The 16472-nt window shown below is 40.9% G+C and overlaps 1 protein-coding gene across 3 annotated transcripts in view; it reads right to left on the reverse strand.

Annotated features, from left to right (window-relative positions):
* The window catches only part of ldlrad3 (low density lipoprotein receptor class A domain containing 3), a 124050-nt gene extending 114406 nt beyond the window's left edge, over window positions 1-9644 (reverse strand). Inside the window, exon 1 of one of the 3 annotated variants that reach the window (XM_061721490.1) lies at window positions 9337-9644. In XM_061721490.1, coding sequence (XP_061577474.1) covers window positions 9337-9388 — 52 coding nt within the window. In that variant the 5' untranslated portion in view covers window positions 9389-9644. The remainder of the gene's footprint in view (window positions 1-9336) is intronic. The other 2 variants (XM_061721489.1, XM_061721491.1) reach the window with 2 other exon arrangements.
* Window positions 9645-16472: the final 6828 nt, after the last annotated feature.

The following is a 16472-nucleotide window of genomic DNA, read 5'->3' on the forward strand; positions in this document are numbered from 1 at the left end:
AGTGCGCGCATGGGACAGAGGGAGGCGTGGGCGGGACTTAAAATGAAGGCATCTGATTGGTTCTTTCCCCCCTGCCAATCCTCTGGTCCTCTGACCAATCTGTGCCATTCGGTGCACAAAAAACAGATTGGTCAGAGTTTTTACAGGATTAAAGCTGTCAGAGAAGTCAGATTTTTTTCTTTCCTTTTTCTGAACACATTATTCACTGGCTACTCTCAGGATGGAAGGACCATTTCAACCAGTATAACAATAAATGTTTTTGAATACGATTACAGAATATACCTTTAAGTTTTCACCTTTTCTTTCAATCAATGGTGCATTATTATAAACTGTGCTTTAAATTAATGATTAAATGTGCAAGATCATGTGCATAAAATGAAGCCACCAAAAGAAATATTAAAATGCTAAGAAAGGAGGAGAGCAAAGGCAGTCATTGTAAAGATTTCTGCAATAAACCCAGTCAACGATAAGAACAGGAGAGCATAAGAACTGCATTGCACAAGTAGTATCATTCCAACTTGTATAGATCCATCTTATCTGATGCAGGTTATTTTAATATTAAATACCAAGTCCTGTGTCTCGTATTCTAAGCAATATTATATGAGCTAAACAGCAGGTTGTCAGGCTGCTCATACATCCCACAAGCCCTCCCTTGTGGACAGCCAATTGATTTTGCATTTGAAATAGATCTCATTTTAGCACTAAAACTATGGCAAAGGCTGGAATCTATCCAATTTTAATTCATTTGAAACTTTATTCCACAAACACAAACATGAAGGACATGATTTTCCACGTCTCTAAAGGCAAACTTGAAATAAATCAAATATTTGATACAATCAAGCACCAACCTCAAACAGGGTCGTTAGAATTGAAAACAAAAAAGAAAAAAGGTGAAGTTTATAAAAATAAAAGTAACACTCGCCCCTCTGTGCCAAAATCTGGGTAAATGTCAGACCTCAAAGGCCAAGGGTGGAAACCACTTTCAGATGCGTGTGACCTTCAAGCACATGGGCATGAAAAATCATCAATCCATTGTGATCAATACGGCCAAATGGGTGCGGGCGTACCTTGAAAAACCACAGGCAACAACATAGCCGGAAAACTCTATTCCAAGTAGATATTTACCAACTCTCCAGAGAAACACTGCAGAGTTTACTGGACACAAACTCCTTCTAACGAGGGTGAGAAGATGGTTGACACATTCTGTGGTCACACGGGTCGTTGGAATCTGCCAAGAGAAAAGATTGACTTGCCAAAGCATACTTAAAAGTAAAGGAGATTTAACATGACAGTAAACATGCTTGTGGCACTAATACTGAAAATAATTTCCTCTGTAGTACCGTCAATTCAGTAACAGTTACTGCAATTCTAAAAGCCTGGCTTTTATCAGTTTTCATGTTCTTAATATATGTCAGTGTATTTCATTCATCTTACGTGATCGCTCAGTATTGGGGGTCAGCGCTGTAAATCACAGGTGATAGTGGGTCAAATTAGCATTAATAAGGTCAATGCTGTCATTCTCCTGATTTAAACATAGTTTAGAGCATTGTGGACAAGGTACTAGGAAAAAGAGTGGCATTTGCTGATAAGCCAGGGGTCTCATATTTATCGACTGACAATGACTACATTTTTAAAGGTTTGTGTTTTGGAGTCAGTTGCCTTCAGCAAATAAACCAATTATTTCAAGGTTTTCAAAGAGTTTAGCAAGGGCACACTGGATCAATTCCATTAGGGATTAATTATACCTCTGAACCAGGGCAAATAAGAAAAGATCAATCCAAAATCAATATGTGCAGAGATCTCTCCCAGGTTTTTCCAGAACATTTGACTCATCTGTGTTTCACTTTGTGTCCTTAGATCCATATGCACCAAGGTTCATGAAATATTTACCCGCATGACTTATTGATCAGAAACGTTAAAAGACTGATCAGAGCACATATAATATCATTCACCCCCAGTGGTCAAAGAGCTGCCATCTCCAAATGATCATAACGTAACGTGTATTAACGTGAGCCGGGAAAACGATGACACATTATCCACGTGATACGTGATCACCGCAGTTAAAATGGTTCCGTTACCAAGGTCTGACATGAGACTCTGGTCACGTGGCATTAACAACTACACCTATGACAGTCACACTCACCTTAATTGCCAGGACTTTAACATTAACAAGATGCAGCTCAGGCTGGACGTCTATCAACCATGTCAGCCAGTTCAAAAACACAACATCTGTCTTTCATTCTCCGTGTTCCCTTCCAAGGAAAAGCAAACATGGGCAAAAACACACACAAGTAGAAATGGCCGACTGGTTTTTGTCAGTGAAGCAGAAATGCAGAAATGCAACGCACATTGTGACTCTGTTCTCCTGTTAGTGAGACAAAGGCCCCGAATTGTCTGCCTTATGTGATGTTGTTAACGTTGATCAAGTCATAATATTGTCTTTTAAGATTCAAGACACTGCAGAAACAAATTTATTAGATACAATGGATGAGCAATCGATAAATGAAGGTAATTTTTCAGATTAAACTCTGCAGGCCGTGCCCAAATAGCCCAAATACCATTTATGGGCTTTGAAGCTTTGCAAGAAGATTAAAAAGAATAGCTGGTGCTTGACGCAGGGAGGGAGGTGGAAAGGGGACTTGCTGTACTACAAATTTACTATTATAAGCGTTTCATGTAATATAGTATGCGCTTCACACAGCAGCACTGCACGCATCATCTGCGTCATCTGCGTCAACCGTTGCCGAAATGAATTTTGGGTTGCGTGTGTGAATTTTGGGCTTGTGTTACTGTTGTCAAAAGTTGAGTGATTTTCAACTTTCCCACATTCAATGCATGCGTCAGCCAATCAAGGTGCGGCAACACAGCTAGACCCTGGTCAATTAATCGTACACAGAAGTTAGTCACAAGCGAAAATTGGGTCATTCTGAACATGCACCGAAGGACAATGAAGGAAGAACTCATCAGTGACGTCTGAGCGTCTGATGAAGAGAATGCACCCAAAAAACAAGGGTTGGCAGATAGCCCAGGGAAAGCATAATTAATGCCGTGCCATGACGACAGCCTCCACCAGAAGCATCATTGCCACAATAATTCAAATAAAACCTGTCCAAAAAACTCATTTCAAAAGTTGATACTGAAATGGCACACAAAAAACGAGGACTGGCAGTGCTCCGCAGGGATCTTTTGTGTCCCCACAGGCACTATGGCTGCCATTACCAGCATCATGGGCTAGTTTACTGCAGCTCCCAGAAGACTTCCACTTGAAATGGTCCTGAAATTATCCACAGTGACACTCGGCTCGTTCAGCAATCCATCCTGGTGGAGCTGCAGAGCTAAAGTTTGTCCTTAGACCGCCAGGCCAACCTTCAGCCAGTTATGGTAGTTTCAGAGTACAATTAACAGCACAACAAAATGTATTCTCTTTAAAATATGAATGACTATCCTCTGTCAGGTCTGTAATCACAGCTCGGGAGCTAAGCTCAGAACTCAATGCTAGTAGACGACGTGATGACAGCTAGCTACTGGCTGGGCTGGCCACCAACTTGCCAACTTGTGAGACCAACACTCAAAACTCTAACGTTGGGGAAGCAAAATCGCAAACTGGATGCGATTCTTGAACACAATCGCAGACTAGTTGCGGTTTTGGAACTCATTGGCAGGATGGAAAAGACCTTGGAGAAGTTGGAAGCTCCGCTTGGCAGGAAGTGGCCACAAATCCGGCTGTTATGAGTTGTCATGGAGATGAACCAGATAGACTTGAAACAGATGAAAAATTACTGGAGTCTGCCTGACCCAAATGCAATTGTTGATATTACAATCTGACCTTGACAACTTGGCCTGGCAGGCCGGTCTAGTCACAATCTCCCTGAATGAATGAAAACAAGACGCTCTGCTCCCACTAGCCTTCCCCTCATGACACCTGTGGACCTGTATCTGAACTATACCGAGCCAGCTGATAACGTCAAGGACAATGGCTGAGGAGTAGATCTGGGGTATAGTTCCCAGGCTTACCACTCAGACAAACACGCACACACACATGCACATAATGATAAATACACCTCCCTCATTATTCAATGTGTTCCCTGGCCCCTCAGTTAGGGGTGGGCGGTACACCGGTGTCATAGTCATCACCGGTGTGGCACTGCGCCACGACATGGATTTTGCAATACCGTCAATACCGTCAATACCGCTGGTGCTGCTGAGCAGCACCAGCGGAGCACGTCCCAAGACTACACAGATTTCACTGCAGGCATTGTTTACTGCTGCTACACCTTACGACAAGAGTAGTAAGACATGACAGGGCTTAAAGTATTCCGGCACCGTGCCGGATCTCCGGCGTACAGAGTTTTTTTTCTCGGCGTGCGAGTTTGACTGCTTAAAAAAAAAAAAAAAAAAAAGGTTTGAGAGAAAAAAAAGTTTGAGTCAACCGAGTTCGTCTACCAATGGAATGAGAGGAAAGCAGCTCTGGCTCAACCAAACAAACACCAGCCAATCAGAAGTAGAGCTGGGCGGGTCTTTGACGGCAGCGGAGCGCAGAGCGCTGTTTCAACCTGCTGGAATACCAGTCACCCACTTCAACATGGAGAAAAAATTAATGAATGTCGGTTTAAAAGAATCTTTTTGCCCAGAAGAAAAAAAGAGCGACAAAAAAATACCCATAACCATGTTCTTCTCTCGAAAAAAACACACCTGTACCGCGGGCTTTAGAAGAAAAAGACGCTGCAGCGCGAGTCGGGATGAAGCGGCTCAGAAGAGCAGGGAAATACGTGCGAGGCGGTGCTGATCTCCGCAATTTGAAGCTTTGTATAATAATTATTAAAACAAAAGGGTTGCTACTATGTGAATATCACTTATCACGGGTTCTTTTTGGAACGTAACCCTCTCGAAAAACAAGAGATTACTGTATATGAATACTCATGGCATAAACCTGTCAAGTTTTGGATTTAAAATTAAGGGAAATTTTCCACCACCCGCTGTCCAACCAGCCCAACCGAGGTCCAGTATTACATTTTAAGACAGGTTTACAAAATATTTAAAATATAATATAATAAAAATATTTATAATAATATATATATATATATATATATGTAAGATCTTTAGGTTTTTTGCCAAATAAATATGTTGAGAATGCATAATACTCTCCCATGTCTCTTTTTGATAAGGACTACCATTTACTTATTATATTATAAAAATATTAACCTTATTCACATAAAGGGACAGGACAGGCTACTCCTCCCAAAACGTACCAAAAAATACCGTGATATTATACCGTCACCGTTCAAAAGATGAAAAATACCGTGATATTAATTTTAGGTCATATCGCCCACCCCTACCCTCAGTATCACCCCCCTCCAACACAGTAAACCAGACTGAAACGCAGCACCAGGAGGCAGCGGCGATCACCCAGGTGACTTGTACTAGGAACCCCCACCTGCCCCTTTCACCTTCGACCCCATCCACATATGCTTGTATGATGTTGTTAATCAATGAGTATGTTGCTTCTCTGTGCTGAAGTGTTTTTTTTTGGCACCTTCATACTGTGTCTTTACACAATGGGAAGATGTATTTTCAAAATGAATGTGAAAATGTATATAATTTGAACTGATGTGGTACAAAGCTGAACATTTGACTCACTTTTGGAAGCAGCCCTAAGTGGTTAGAGAATGAACTGCAACTTTTATTTGTTTCCACATCAGCTTCACACCAGAAGTTGGAATGATGGTGCTTGAAAAAAGAAAAACTCTTGATTTGTTTTGTTATTGTGGTTATTTGGTGGCCAAGAAAATGTGTATGGACTTGCTTCCTTTGTGGAAAAATACTGACATATGTCTACGTCCAAGATCAAAAGTGAAACATTAACAAAACTAAATAAAAGATCTTGTTTGATTCATTCTAAGGTATACAATTAGTAACAATATAAAGCTTATTTATATTCTAATGAACCATCTCACGTGCTAGACAACAGCTTTGGTTCTCGTTCTTGACCCAGTGCTGTTTGGGAACCACAGAACGACCTCATGGCTCTTTGCTAGCCACTTCTTACTGGAAAAAAGGGCTCTTAAAGTGTCATGGATTTAGCACATGCTCATTTATGATGACCCCAAGATTCCCTTTTCAGAGGCCCTTTATTTTGTTATACTGAACATCCACTTTTTAGGGTTTTATTAGGGTCTGTAAGTGTCTTTTAAGGGCTGAGCCCCCAGCCCACAGCGCATGTGGACATGTCCTCGGGAAAGAAATTGAACCCCATTCTGAAAAAAGCAAAAGACAAACCAGTGGATCATACTTGAAAACTACAGTCAGGTGTCTCTGTTTCTAAATTACAGGAGGAAATGTCCCACCTGTAGGATGTTAATGAAAACCTAGAGGTTGAAAATTAAGTTTCTGCCATAGAATTTAAACATACCGGTACATTAAAGCTGGCCTCCTTGGTCCTTTCGCCAGATGGTTGTACAAATGCACCTCAATCACGGAGCTCTGCAGAACAACCCAGCTACGTAAAGTTAAATTCTTTCTCAGGTAACTTCTCGCTTCCTTCTTGGTCACCCCTAATAGTTTTGTGTTTCATGTTGCTAATTGTTAAGTTACTATCCACTATTCAGAACATGGAAAACAATACTTAGTGTGAAGCAGTTTGCACATTCCACATAACACCCTGCTTGTGCTTCATTCAGAAGCTGTGCTATTGCATGAAGTTTAAAAAAAGAAAAAATATGATCATGCATTATGTGTAGGTAGCAAAAACCACGCCTAAACTGTTCATCAACAACATTTTTGTTGTATTGTTAGCGCTGATTGTGCTGGGGTGAACAACATAAAAATGCTGCAAACACAAACGTCCTTTATAATTTATAATTTTATAATTTTGAATATTAGAGTTAAGATTTTACGGGTGTCTAATTTGCAGTAGACCCTTGTTCATTTCTTGGATAACAACAATATGTGAACCAGGCCCATGTTCAGTGGACGGGGCTCACGTTCAGTGGACGTTACTTGATTGTGACTCTTGTCAGCTTATTGGTCTGTGACGCTGGATAAAGGTTAAAAAAAAAAAAAAAAGGTTGGTTCTTTTTTTGTATAAAGTCAATAATCTGAATCTAACTGTTATATTAATAATCAAAACAGGATTTAATTGCGATGATCGTTTCCAACTAAGCACCGTCAACTTGAATATGTGAACTTGAGCTTATTCCTATTGTTGTGGTTAAAAAATGTCTTTAGAAACAAAGAGGGCGGCATCAGAGAGCACCCGGAACAATCACAATAGCTTCTCAATCACTTTGAGCAGATGTGTTGTGAGCTTTTCTGTGATTGATTGTCCCTGCTGCCCACAGACATGACATGGATCCATAGAGACGTAAGAAGTGTTAGCATTCCCAAGAATTGGACACTATTTTGGCAGTCACCCAAAAGATCACAGAGAAAGAGCTCTCTATCCTAAAAAGAAACACCTGATTTGGATAAAAATTCTCTTGCTTGTGGGCTGTCTCCTTACACATTTAAAAGTGAGACAATCCAACACTGTGACTTCTTCAGAGACCTTCTCTTACACTGAAAATTTCTCTGCACAAAGTTGCCAAAACTTCAACCTTATGCAAATGTAGGGCTCATACTGTCATCCCATCTCTGGTAGAACAGAGAGATGTGTCCCCAGAATGCACTTGTTAGCTTTTTACAGGGACAAAACTTGCAGGACTTAAGGGCTGAGTATACTTCTGCGTCACACACACGCAGAGCACACGGCGCACCCGTGGTGCCGTCACGAATCGTTCAGACTTCTCCGTCTCTCCGTTTGGTCGCGGTGCAGTACCCCCCGCGGCCACTAGTTAGCGATCTTTTTCTGAATGGTTTATCCGACTTTTTCCGGTCACAGTAAATCAAAGAAATAAGGACAACTATTGTGCAAAAAACAAAAACAAAAAAAATCACATATAAACGAAGAAAAAAGCCCTGGAAGTTCACTACTGATTCAAACCGGAAACCGGAAATGCTTCGCTTTCAAACGAACCAATCACAGCCCTCTCGGTCTGCGTGTGGTCTGCGTCTCCTCGACGCGTAGTTACAATTTTCGGGAGGTGCACGTCACTGACGGCGCATGTGACGGCGTGTCCTCTGCGTGTCCAAAAACCACACGCCGTAGACACGGCGTCGTTTTGACGCAGAAGTGTAATTCAGCCTTAATACCATCAGATGTCCTCACCTTTCAGCCTCAATAACTCAACGATGTAATGTAATAAGCTGCATGTTTACCTCGGAAGCATCTGCAGTGTTTTGATTGTTTTCCTAAAAAAAAGTCAAATCATATAAAAAAGCAAATGTAACATTTTTGCATGAAAACATGTTGATAAATCTTTACGCGATTAAAACTTCAATTCAAACTTGCAGAACAGTTGTATACCATAATAGAAGCTGTGTATCCCCTTGAATAACATCAACATCAGATTTTAGAGCACTGTAGGCCAAAACCTCCAGACTGTTTCTTCCCCCAAGCTGTTGCTCTGATGAACTCTCATCACTCATAGTCTCAGAGTAATCAATCCCTATGCAATAGCAATAATAATAATAACCTCAATCATATGCTGTAACAATGCACCTTTCAATAACCATGTCTACCTCATAATGCACCTTTCACTTTTCTTTTAAATTGTATATATTTTAATAAGAGCTGTCTTTTGTCTATTTACTGTACAGTGAGCGAAATTAATCAGAGTCAAATTCTCTGTCTTGTTTGACCTGACTTGGCCAATAAACCTGATCCTGATCAACAAGACTTCTCAGCAAAGAACTGCAGATGTTTACAATGTTTTCACCATCAGACACAGTAGGCTACTTAAGTGTGAGAACTGAGGAGTGATGCATGAGTCACAATTATCAGCATGTTGCTGTTGGTTAAACTCGAACTGATCATCGATAGCAAATAAATGCATCTTTGCAGCTCGGGTGGACATGGGATTTGTTAAATCGACGCAGAGCCTACGCCGTAGGATACGGCGTAGGCTCTGCGTTGGTGTAACGCGGAACCATAAATCAGCCTTTATTAGACACGCTCGAAAAACCCTCGCAACGCCGCTCCGACCGCCAACACTACCCATTTCCAAAAACAACAAAAAAAGAGGAAGAAAAACTCAATTCAGCCGACGGAAATTGAAGTTTCACAACTTTTTTTTTTTTTTTTTTTTTTTTTCCCCAGATACGCTTCTTCAATAAATGTGAGCAAAGTCGGGGGTAAAAAGAGCAGAGAAGCCCTTCAATATGTTCCCTCATCCCCCGTCTGCTTCTCTCTGCCTCCGTGAGGCGTGATAACAGCATTTCCCGGTGCTTTTGAAGACTCACCAACAGTTCTCGAGCCTGACCCCGAGCCGAGCAGGAGGTACCAGATCCACATCCTCCGGGCTCCGCGTCCCCGCCGGCCTGCTGCTGCCGCTCTGCCCCGCCACGGGGCCAAAACCTGCGGGCTGGGAGCAACGACTGCACCGCTGCCTGCAGCCACTCTTTCCCCCGCTGCAACTTGGGAACTTTGACTTTTGTTGAAATCTCCGCTACAGCCACAGGGTTGTACTTGTTTCTCGTGTTGGAGCGGTCCGGTTCTTGTCCGGGCCAGAGCTGAAGGGGCTCGGGGGTGGGAGCGGGGGGGAAGCGGGCAGGCGGACCGTGCAGGGCTGGGAGGGAGGCGGAGCCCCGGGGACGGAGCCGGAGCCCGGCCAGCCCGGGTAGCGGTTATCACACTACGGACTAGGGGCCACGAACCGCCCCGAGAAGTCAAATAAACCCCTGGAAATATCTGAAAATATCTTTAATGTCGGCATTGCTTCGGTCCAAACAAACAGTGCCAGTGTTATCTCATCAGGGATGCAGCCGCTAAGGGATTTTGCTTGGTAAGAATTTCCTTTGCAAGTGAAACAAAACAGACTCAAAACCAGACTAGTCCGTGGGCCAGGCCAGATATCAGCACCACTCAAGGTGACAAAACTTACTTATATCTTTTGAAAATATCCATGTCTGTAGTAGGGATGGGCCGTATGGACTAAAACATTTATCATGATAATTTCTGGCATTTATCCTGATAACGATTAAAAAAAAGACCAATACAAAAACGTCATCAACAGGAATTTTCCTTCCTTCCTTCCTTCCTTCCTTCCTTCCTTCCTTCCTTCCTTCCTTCCTTCCTTCCTGGCTCATTTTTTTTTCTTTCTTTCTGGCTCATTTCTTTCTTTTTTTCTTTCTTTTAGGCTCATTTCTTTCTTTCTCTCTCTCTTTCTTTCTTTCTTTTAGGCTCATTTCTTTCTTTTTCTTTCTTTCTTTTAGGTTCATTTCTTTCTTTCAGGCTCATTTCTTTCTTTCTTTCAGGCTCATTTCTTTCTTTCTTTCTTTCAGCCTCATATCTTCCTTCCTTCCTTCCTTCCTTCCTTCCTTCCTTCACGTACGTTGTGCGTGGATTTAACGCAGAACCATAAATCCGGCTTTACACATAATCATCGACGAGAATTTATCGTTTTTACCGTGAGATGACAAATTCTTACCATGGGGAATTTTTTTGACGGTTTATCGTGAATGGTAAAATATCGCCCATCCCTAGTCTGTAGATGATATTCTGGTATGATAACCCTTCCTGAGTGGCAGCTGTATCATAGTTATCAGCTCATGAAGTTACCACCCCCTTCAGAAAATTACACTTTAGCTGCTGGTGCATATCCTGGTTTAGACTCATGTACAGGATATCTGTCAATGTTTCACAAAATTGTCTTTGGTATCATTTTAAAGGGGACCTTTTAAGCATTCATTCAAGCTAAGATGTGAATCTTTCTGACCAACATAGAGGTCACTGCAGCTCTTTAAACTATAAACAACACACATTTTACACAATTTTCGCCTAAATGATATATCTTTTAGCCCTGTGTCATCTAAGAACAACAGAGACACAAAATAGAAAAACTGGAATACTCACAGGACCATACGGATTCAGGAAATGTATAATATACCCGTACTATATCATTGTTGCAGGTCATTGTGAGCCTTAAACTAGAAGAGCATCACTAGCCACTAGGCTAATGTCACAAACTGGTCTTTATCATGCAAATACAGGACATAAAGGACACCACAATGAGATAAGGAACCAGCTTAGTTTTAGAAACAACATTATAAACATAACAATATTGTAAATAAATAACATAACGTCGTTATTAATGGGAATATGTCAAGATATGATTATAGTTGGGCTATCAAGCTCTGTGTGTAATTAAGATAGTGTTAAGAAGGTTAACCAAGTACAGAATTGTCACATAATGTCACTCAAACTATGATACAGCTGCCACTCAGGAAGGGTTATCATACCAAAATATAATCTACAGACATAGATATTTTCAAAAATGATAAGCAAGTTTTGTCATGTTGAGTGGTACTGACAAGTGAAGTTTTGGGCTCTGGCCCATGGACCAGACCCGGATTAACTCAGTGTGGTGCCCCAGGGTGACCACACTTGAACTGCCCCCTCCTCCCACATTTTACGGTAAAAAAGGGAAATTTACTGTGGTTATAAAGACCATAGATTTACATGAACATATTGCTGAGGTACTTGCTCAACACTTATACTACAAATAAATGTAAGACAAGCAACCAACTAAGAGTAACACCACAGATAGACATGAGTCTACAAACACCATACTACACTGATGCTCCAATCAGAATGCAACTCACATGCCACTTTAACACCACATGTTAACTAGCATCTACTACATGCAAAACTATTACAGCATATGAATAAACAATCAGACAGGCCTACTGAATGAGCTGATGCGAAGGTAGGGAACAGCACACTCACTCAAACGCAATTCTTTTTATTTTATTATTATTATTATTATGTTCATGTATTTTTATTATATCATTGGTTATTACTGTACCTGTTTGCTCCTCTTCCAGCAAATATATTGAGAAAATACCAAAATATGACATATATGGTCCAGTTAGTCATTTGATTTGGTGCCCCCTCATTGGCTGTTGCCCCTGGGCGCTGCCCGGTTCAGTATATGGATAATCCGGCCTAGGCCACGAATGGCCCCTAGAAGTAAAATAAACAAGTAAAAATATGAGGAAATATCTTTAATGTCGGCATTGCTTCAGTCCAAACAAACAGTGCCAGTGTTATCTCACCAGGGATGCAGCCGCTAAGGGATTTTGCTCGGTAAGAATTTCCTTTGCAAGTGAAACAAAACAGACTCAAAACCAGACCCGGATTAACTCAGTGTGGTGCCCCAGGGTGACCACACTTGAACTGCCCCCTCCTCCCACATTTTATGGTAAAAAAGGGACATTTACTGTGGTTATAAAGACCATAGATGTACATGAACATATTGCTGAGGTACTTGCTCAACACTTATACTACAAATAAATGTAAGACAAGCAACCAACTAAGAGTAACACCACAGATAGACATGAGTCTACAAACACCATACTACACTGATGCTCTGATCAGAATGTAACTCACATGCCACTTTAACACCACATGTTAACTAGCATCATTTCCATCATATATGGCCTGTCTGATGAGGACTACATGCAAAACTATTACAGCATATGACTAAACAATCAGACAGGCCTACTGAATGAGCTGATGTGAAGATAGGGAACAGCACACTCACTCAAACGCAACTCTTTTTATTTATTATTATTATTATTATTATTATTATTATTATTATTATTATTATTATTATTATTATTATTATTATTATTATTATTATTATTATTGTTATTTCCATGTATTTTTATTATGTCATTGGTTATTACTGTACCTGTTTGCTCCTCTTCCAGCAAATATATTGAGAAAATAACAAAATATGACATATATGGTCCAGTTAGTCATTTGATTTGGTGCCCCCTCATTGGCTGGTGCCCCTGGGCGCTGCCCGGTTCAGTATATGGATAATCCGGCCTAGGCCACGAACGGCCCCTAGAAGTAAAATAAACACGTAAAAATATGAGGAAATATCTTTAATGTCGGCATTGCTTCAGTCCAAACAAACAGTGCCAGTGTTATCTCACCAGGGATGCAGCCGCTAAGGGATTTTGCTTGGTAAGAATTTCCTTAAAAACAAAACAGACTCAAAACAGGTAAAAAAAATATCTCACTATGCTATATGCATAGTGAAAGAAATGTGTGTTTGTTTGTCTGGTGCTCCATAAGAAAACCAGTGAACAGAATCAAAGTTATTACAAGCTTTATTGTATCATTCACAATGTTTTCCAGCCGGAGGTACACTTTTCTCAAACCACAGAGGTTATGCACACGGTGGTCATCCATCCAGTCGTATTTATACTGAAAAAAGGAGGTGTCTTGTACGTTATAGGTGCAGATGTTGAACCTTATCTGGGGAGACATCTGCAGGGAAAGACACCTAAACATGTCACACTTTCAGCCATATATATATATATATATATATGTTTCTTACTTGAGATGTTAACTCAGTAAATACCTAAGATCACTAAAACTTTGAGAAAAACAGGATGGAATCTATCAGTTTTAAAACATCTGTTTCTTTTCATTATCTTCACCTAAAGAAGAACTCAGCAAAACAGTCTAGTCCTACAAACCAGGATGTGTTCCTGGGCTGAGAGTAACCACCAGTGTAGAATCTTATAGAAAAACCCTTCAAACCTTTAAACAATTTAATAAAATCCTAACCATAGCAACATACTTTCCTGGTTGTGATTTTATTCTTCAAGCAGCAAAAATGTCAGGTTTTTTTCATGTTAAAACAGGAAGATCTGATTTCTTTAACTCTCAAATGTATAGGCTCAAGTACCCACTATCAGCAAAGCCACCTAAAGTAATTTTGGACTCTCTTCCCTGTCTTTCCCTTTTTCCTTTATACAGTTTTAGACTCAACTCGCTTCAGTCTCAGTAATTTTCCATTACAATTCAGTACCACCTCAATGTGGATGGGGCTCATTATTGTTCCAAGTTGCCCCATCGAGCTCCCCCCCGGATGCGGTTGTCAGCCATGATGCACAGTAATGTGTGGACATCCTCATTGCACCACGGAGTAGGTTTGGTTGCCATTTTTTGCTGTACCAAAGTTTAGTTGTCAATTATATATCGCCTAGTTTTAAATTTGGAGGGTGTGAAGGAGTTGCTCTCAAGACTCATCAGAGAGCTACTCTCTGGCCAATCAGTGGTCTGCAGCCTGGTGACATTGCAGTTTCAGCCTGAGTCAGCTTCATTGGAACGAAGCAGCAACTATTTTACTTCCCCATTGACACTCATGTCGATATAAGTTTCACTGCAATTCCTTGACTGATTGATAGAGGCTGGCTCCAAAAGAAAATCCATCTCCATTGACTCAAATGCTAAAATGTCTAACTTTAGATCATTAATGAATATATTTACAGCCTGGTTCAAAAAAACATTTTGGTCTCAATCGTTTGATTTCACATCCATGACAACTCTGAGGGCGGTGAATTTTTTTTGTACCATGCCAGGAGAGTTTATATAAAGCATTAATTTCATTTCTAATATGATTGATTGACAGCCGGCTCATTGTCAAGCCATTATCACTAACTCATCTCTAAACAACATGCTATTGGGCTCAGTGGAACAACCAGCTACTTTTACGGATGCGACGTCAGATAAAAGTGACAGCCATTTTTGATTTTGCCGTGGAGTTGATATGTTAAACGGTCTGACAGCAGCTCTGCATATATTTTGGCTGGGTTCGGCTGAAGGAGCGGGGAGCAAAGTTAACTTTGATTGACATGCAGTGGCCGTGTTCCCCAACATGGGCTTCAAAACCGGTCCTCAGAAACCAATGGGTCATGTGACTGAATGCTTTGTCCATTATTATATAAAGTCTACGGTTGGAACCCCGGGCCAAGCAGGTGCGAAGAATACAGGTACTAACAGATATTATCACCAAGTGCAAAACCCTTAAAACAGAGTAGGTACTTGTGGAAATGACCTATATATGTTCACGCTGCCTGTCCAAATATGATTTTTAGCTCAAACAATCATATTTTGAGTCAAAAGTTTTGACTGACCATTTATATTATATAATGTAAGTGATCAGTTCTAATCAGTATGGACTAGTCATGACTTTACCTAATCTACATGGTTGCTAGGGTAACCTGTAAGCAAAGGAGGGTGGTTAACCTGTTTAGCTACTGTTACAAACGTATATGGACCTCCAGTGTTTCACAACATGCATATTAGATGGAGGAGGATACTCATTCACCTGTTGCCACTGCTGTATTGGTACTAGGTGGGTCCAGGCAGGTTCAGGGAGACCCACAGACCTTTGGAACTGGCCTAGATCCTTGAGTGGCAGGCTTAGCCATCAGAATAAATCTAAGTAATATATATTCATCAGGATGTTATCTTGGCTTAGTTCATCTCTAAACTAAGCCAACTTGCAATGATTGAACTAATGTGGGTGTGTTCCAGCCACCTTTCAGGCCTGTTCATTCATCCTATTAGCATCATGTTGCCATGCGGTATGAGACAGATAGAGGCTTTTAAACCAACTCTTCAGAAAACTTATGGGTGATGTAAGACAGGGTTTGTATAGTTCTTCTCATACAGTCTACTCCCATTTGAGCCACCACACCATTTGGACTGAAAGGCATCTGTGCAAATCTGACTGGAATCACATTTGTAACCACTTCCCTATCACGTTTGAATATGATCTGGAAAAAATCTATATGCTTTGTAGAGGGAAGGAAATATACAAAATCTACTCAACTCGATGTGGAAGCAACAGATGGCATGATGCACGACTATTTGGAAGCATCGGATAACAGATGGTTAGCCTTGATGAAAATTAAATGTGGAAACTGCATGTAGAAAAATCAAAGCATGGAAGAATTTGTGGTTTTGGCACAGAAACCAAGAAAAGCACTCACAGATAGAGATTTCTTCTCCCCATTGCATTCCTGGTGTCCCTGTGCAAGTGTGGCTCTATCTTCCACACAGAGAGGCATTTTACATAGATTGCACTATGCTGGTACAGATTTTAGTCTGTATATAATTTACTGATTCATAGTCTATTTATGATCTCTAGCACAGAACTTACACAGGTAGAAAATGGAAGAGAGTAATTGTGTTCGCATGTAGTTTAAAGTTGGATTCAATTAGAAAGAGAGCCAGGAGGACGGATGGAAGGACAGGCAACTTTTCATAATAAACCTCTCTCCTTTTTATCATAGAACTGCAGCTGTGTGCAGGAACACAACCTCGCTCCAAACAAATCCCTTTCTTTGATAGCATGCTAACCTGGAGCCATGTGATTGGGAAGACTCCCAATATCAGAGTTCTCCAGCTCGCTTTATATTCATCCACACGCTGCCTTATCAAGCCAAAGCCTTGTGCAGATTAGAACTCTAAGGAAAGGGTCTTAGCATGTCAGTCAGACCCGTTGAAACTTTGTCAGAGATCCAAGTTTGATAGCTTCTGCAGGGGTCTGTTGTCCTCCTTTTCTCCCATT

The sequence above is a fragment of the Cololabis saira genome, chromosome 5, assembly GCF_033807715.1.
Source record: "Cololabis saira isolate AMF1-May2022 chromosome 5, fColSai1.1, whole genome shotgun sequence".
NCBI lineage: Eukaryota > Metazoa > Chordata > Actinopteri > Beloniformes > Belonidae > Cololabis > Cololabis saira.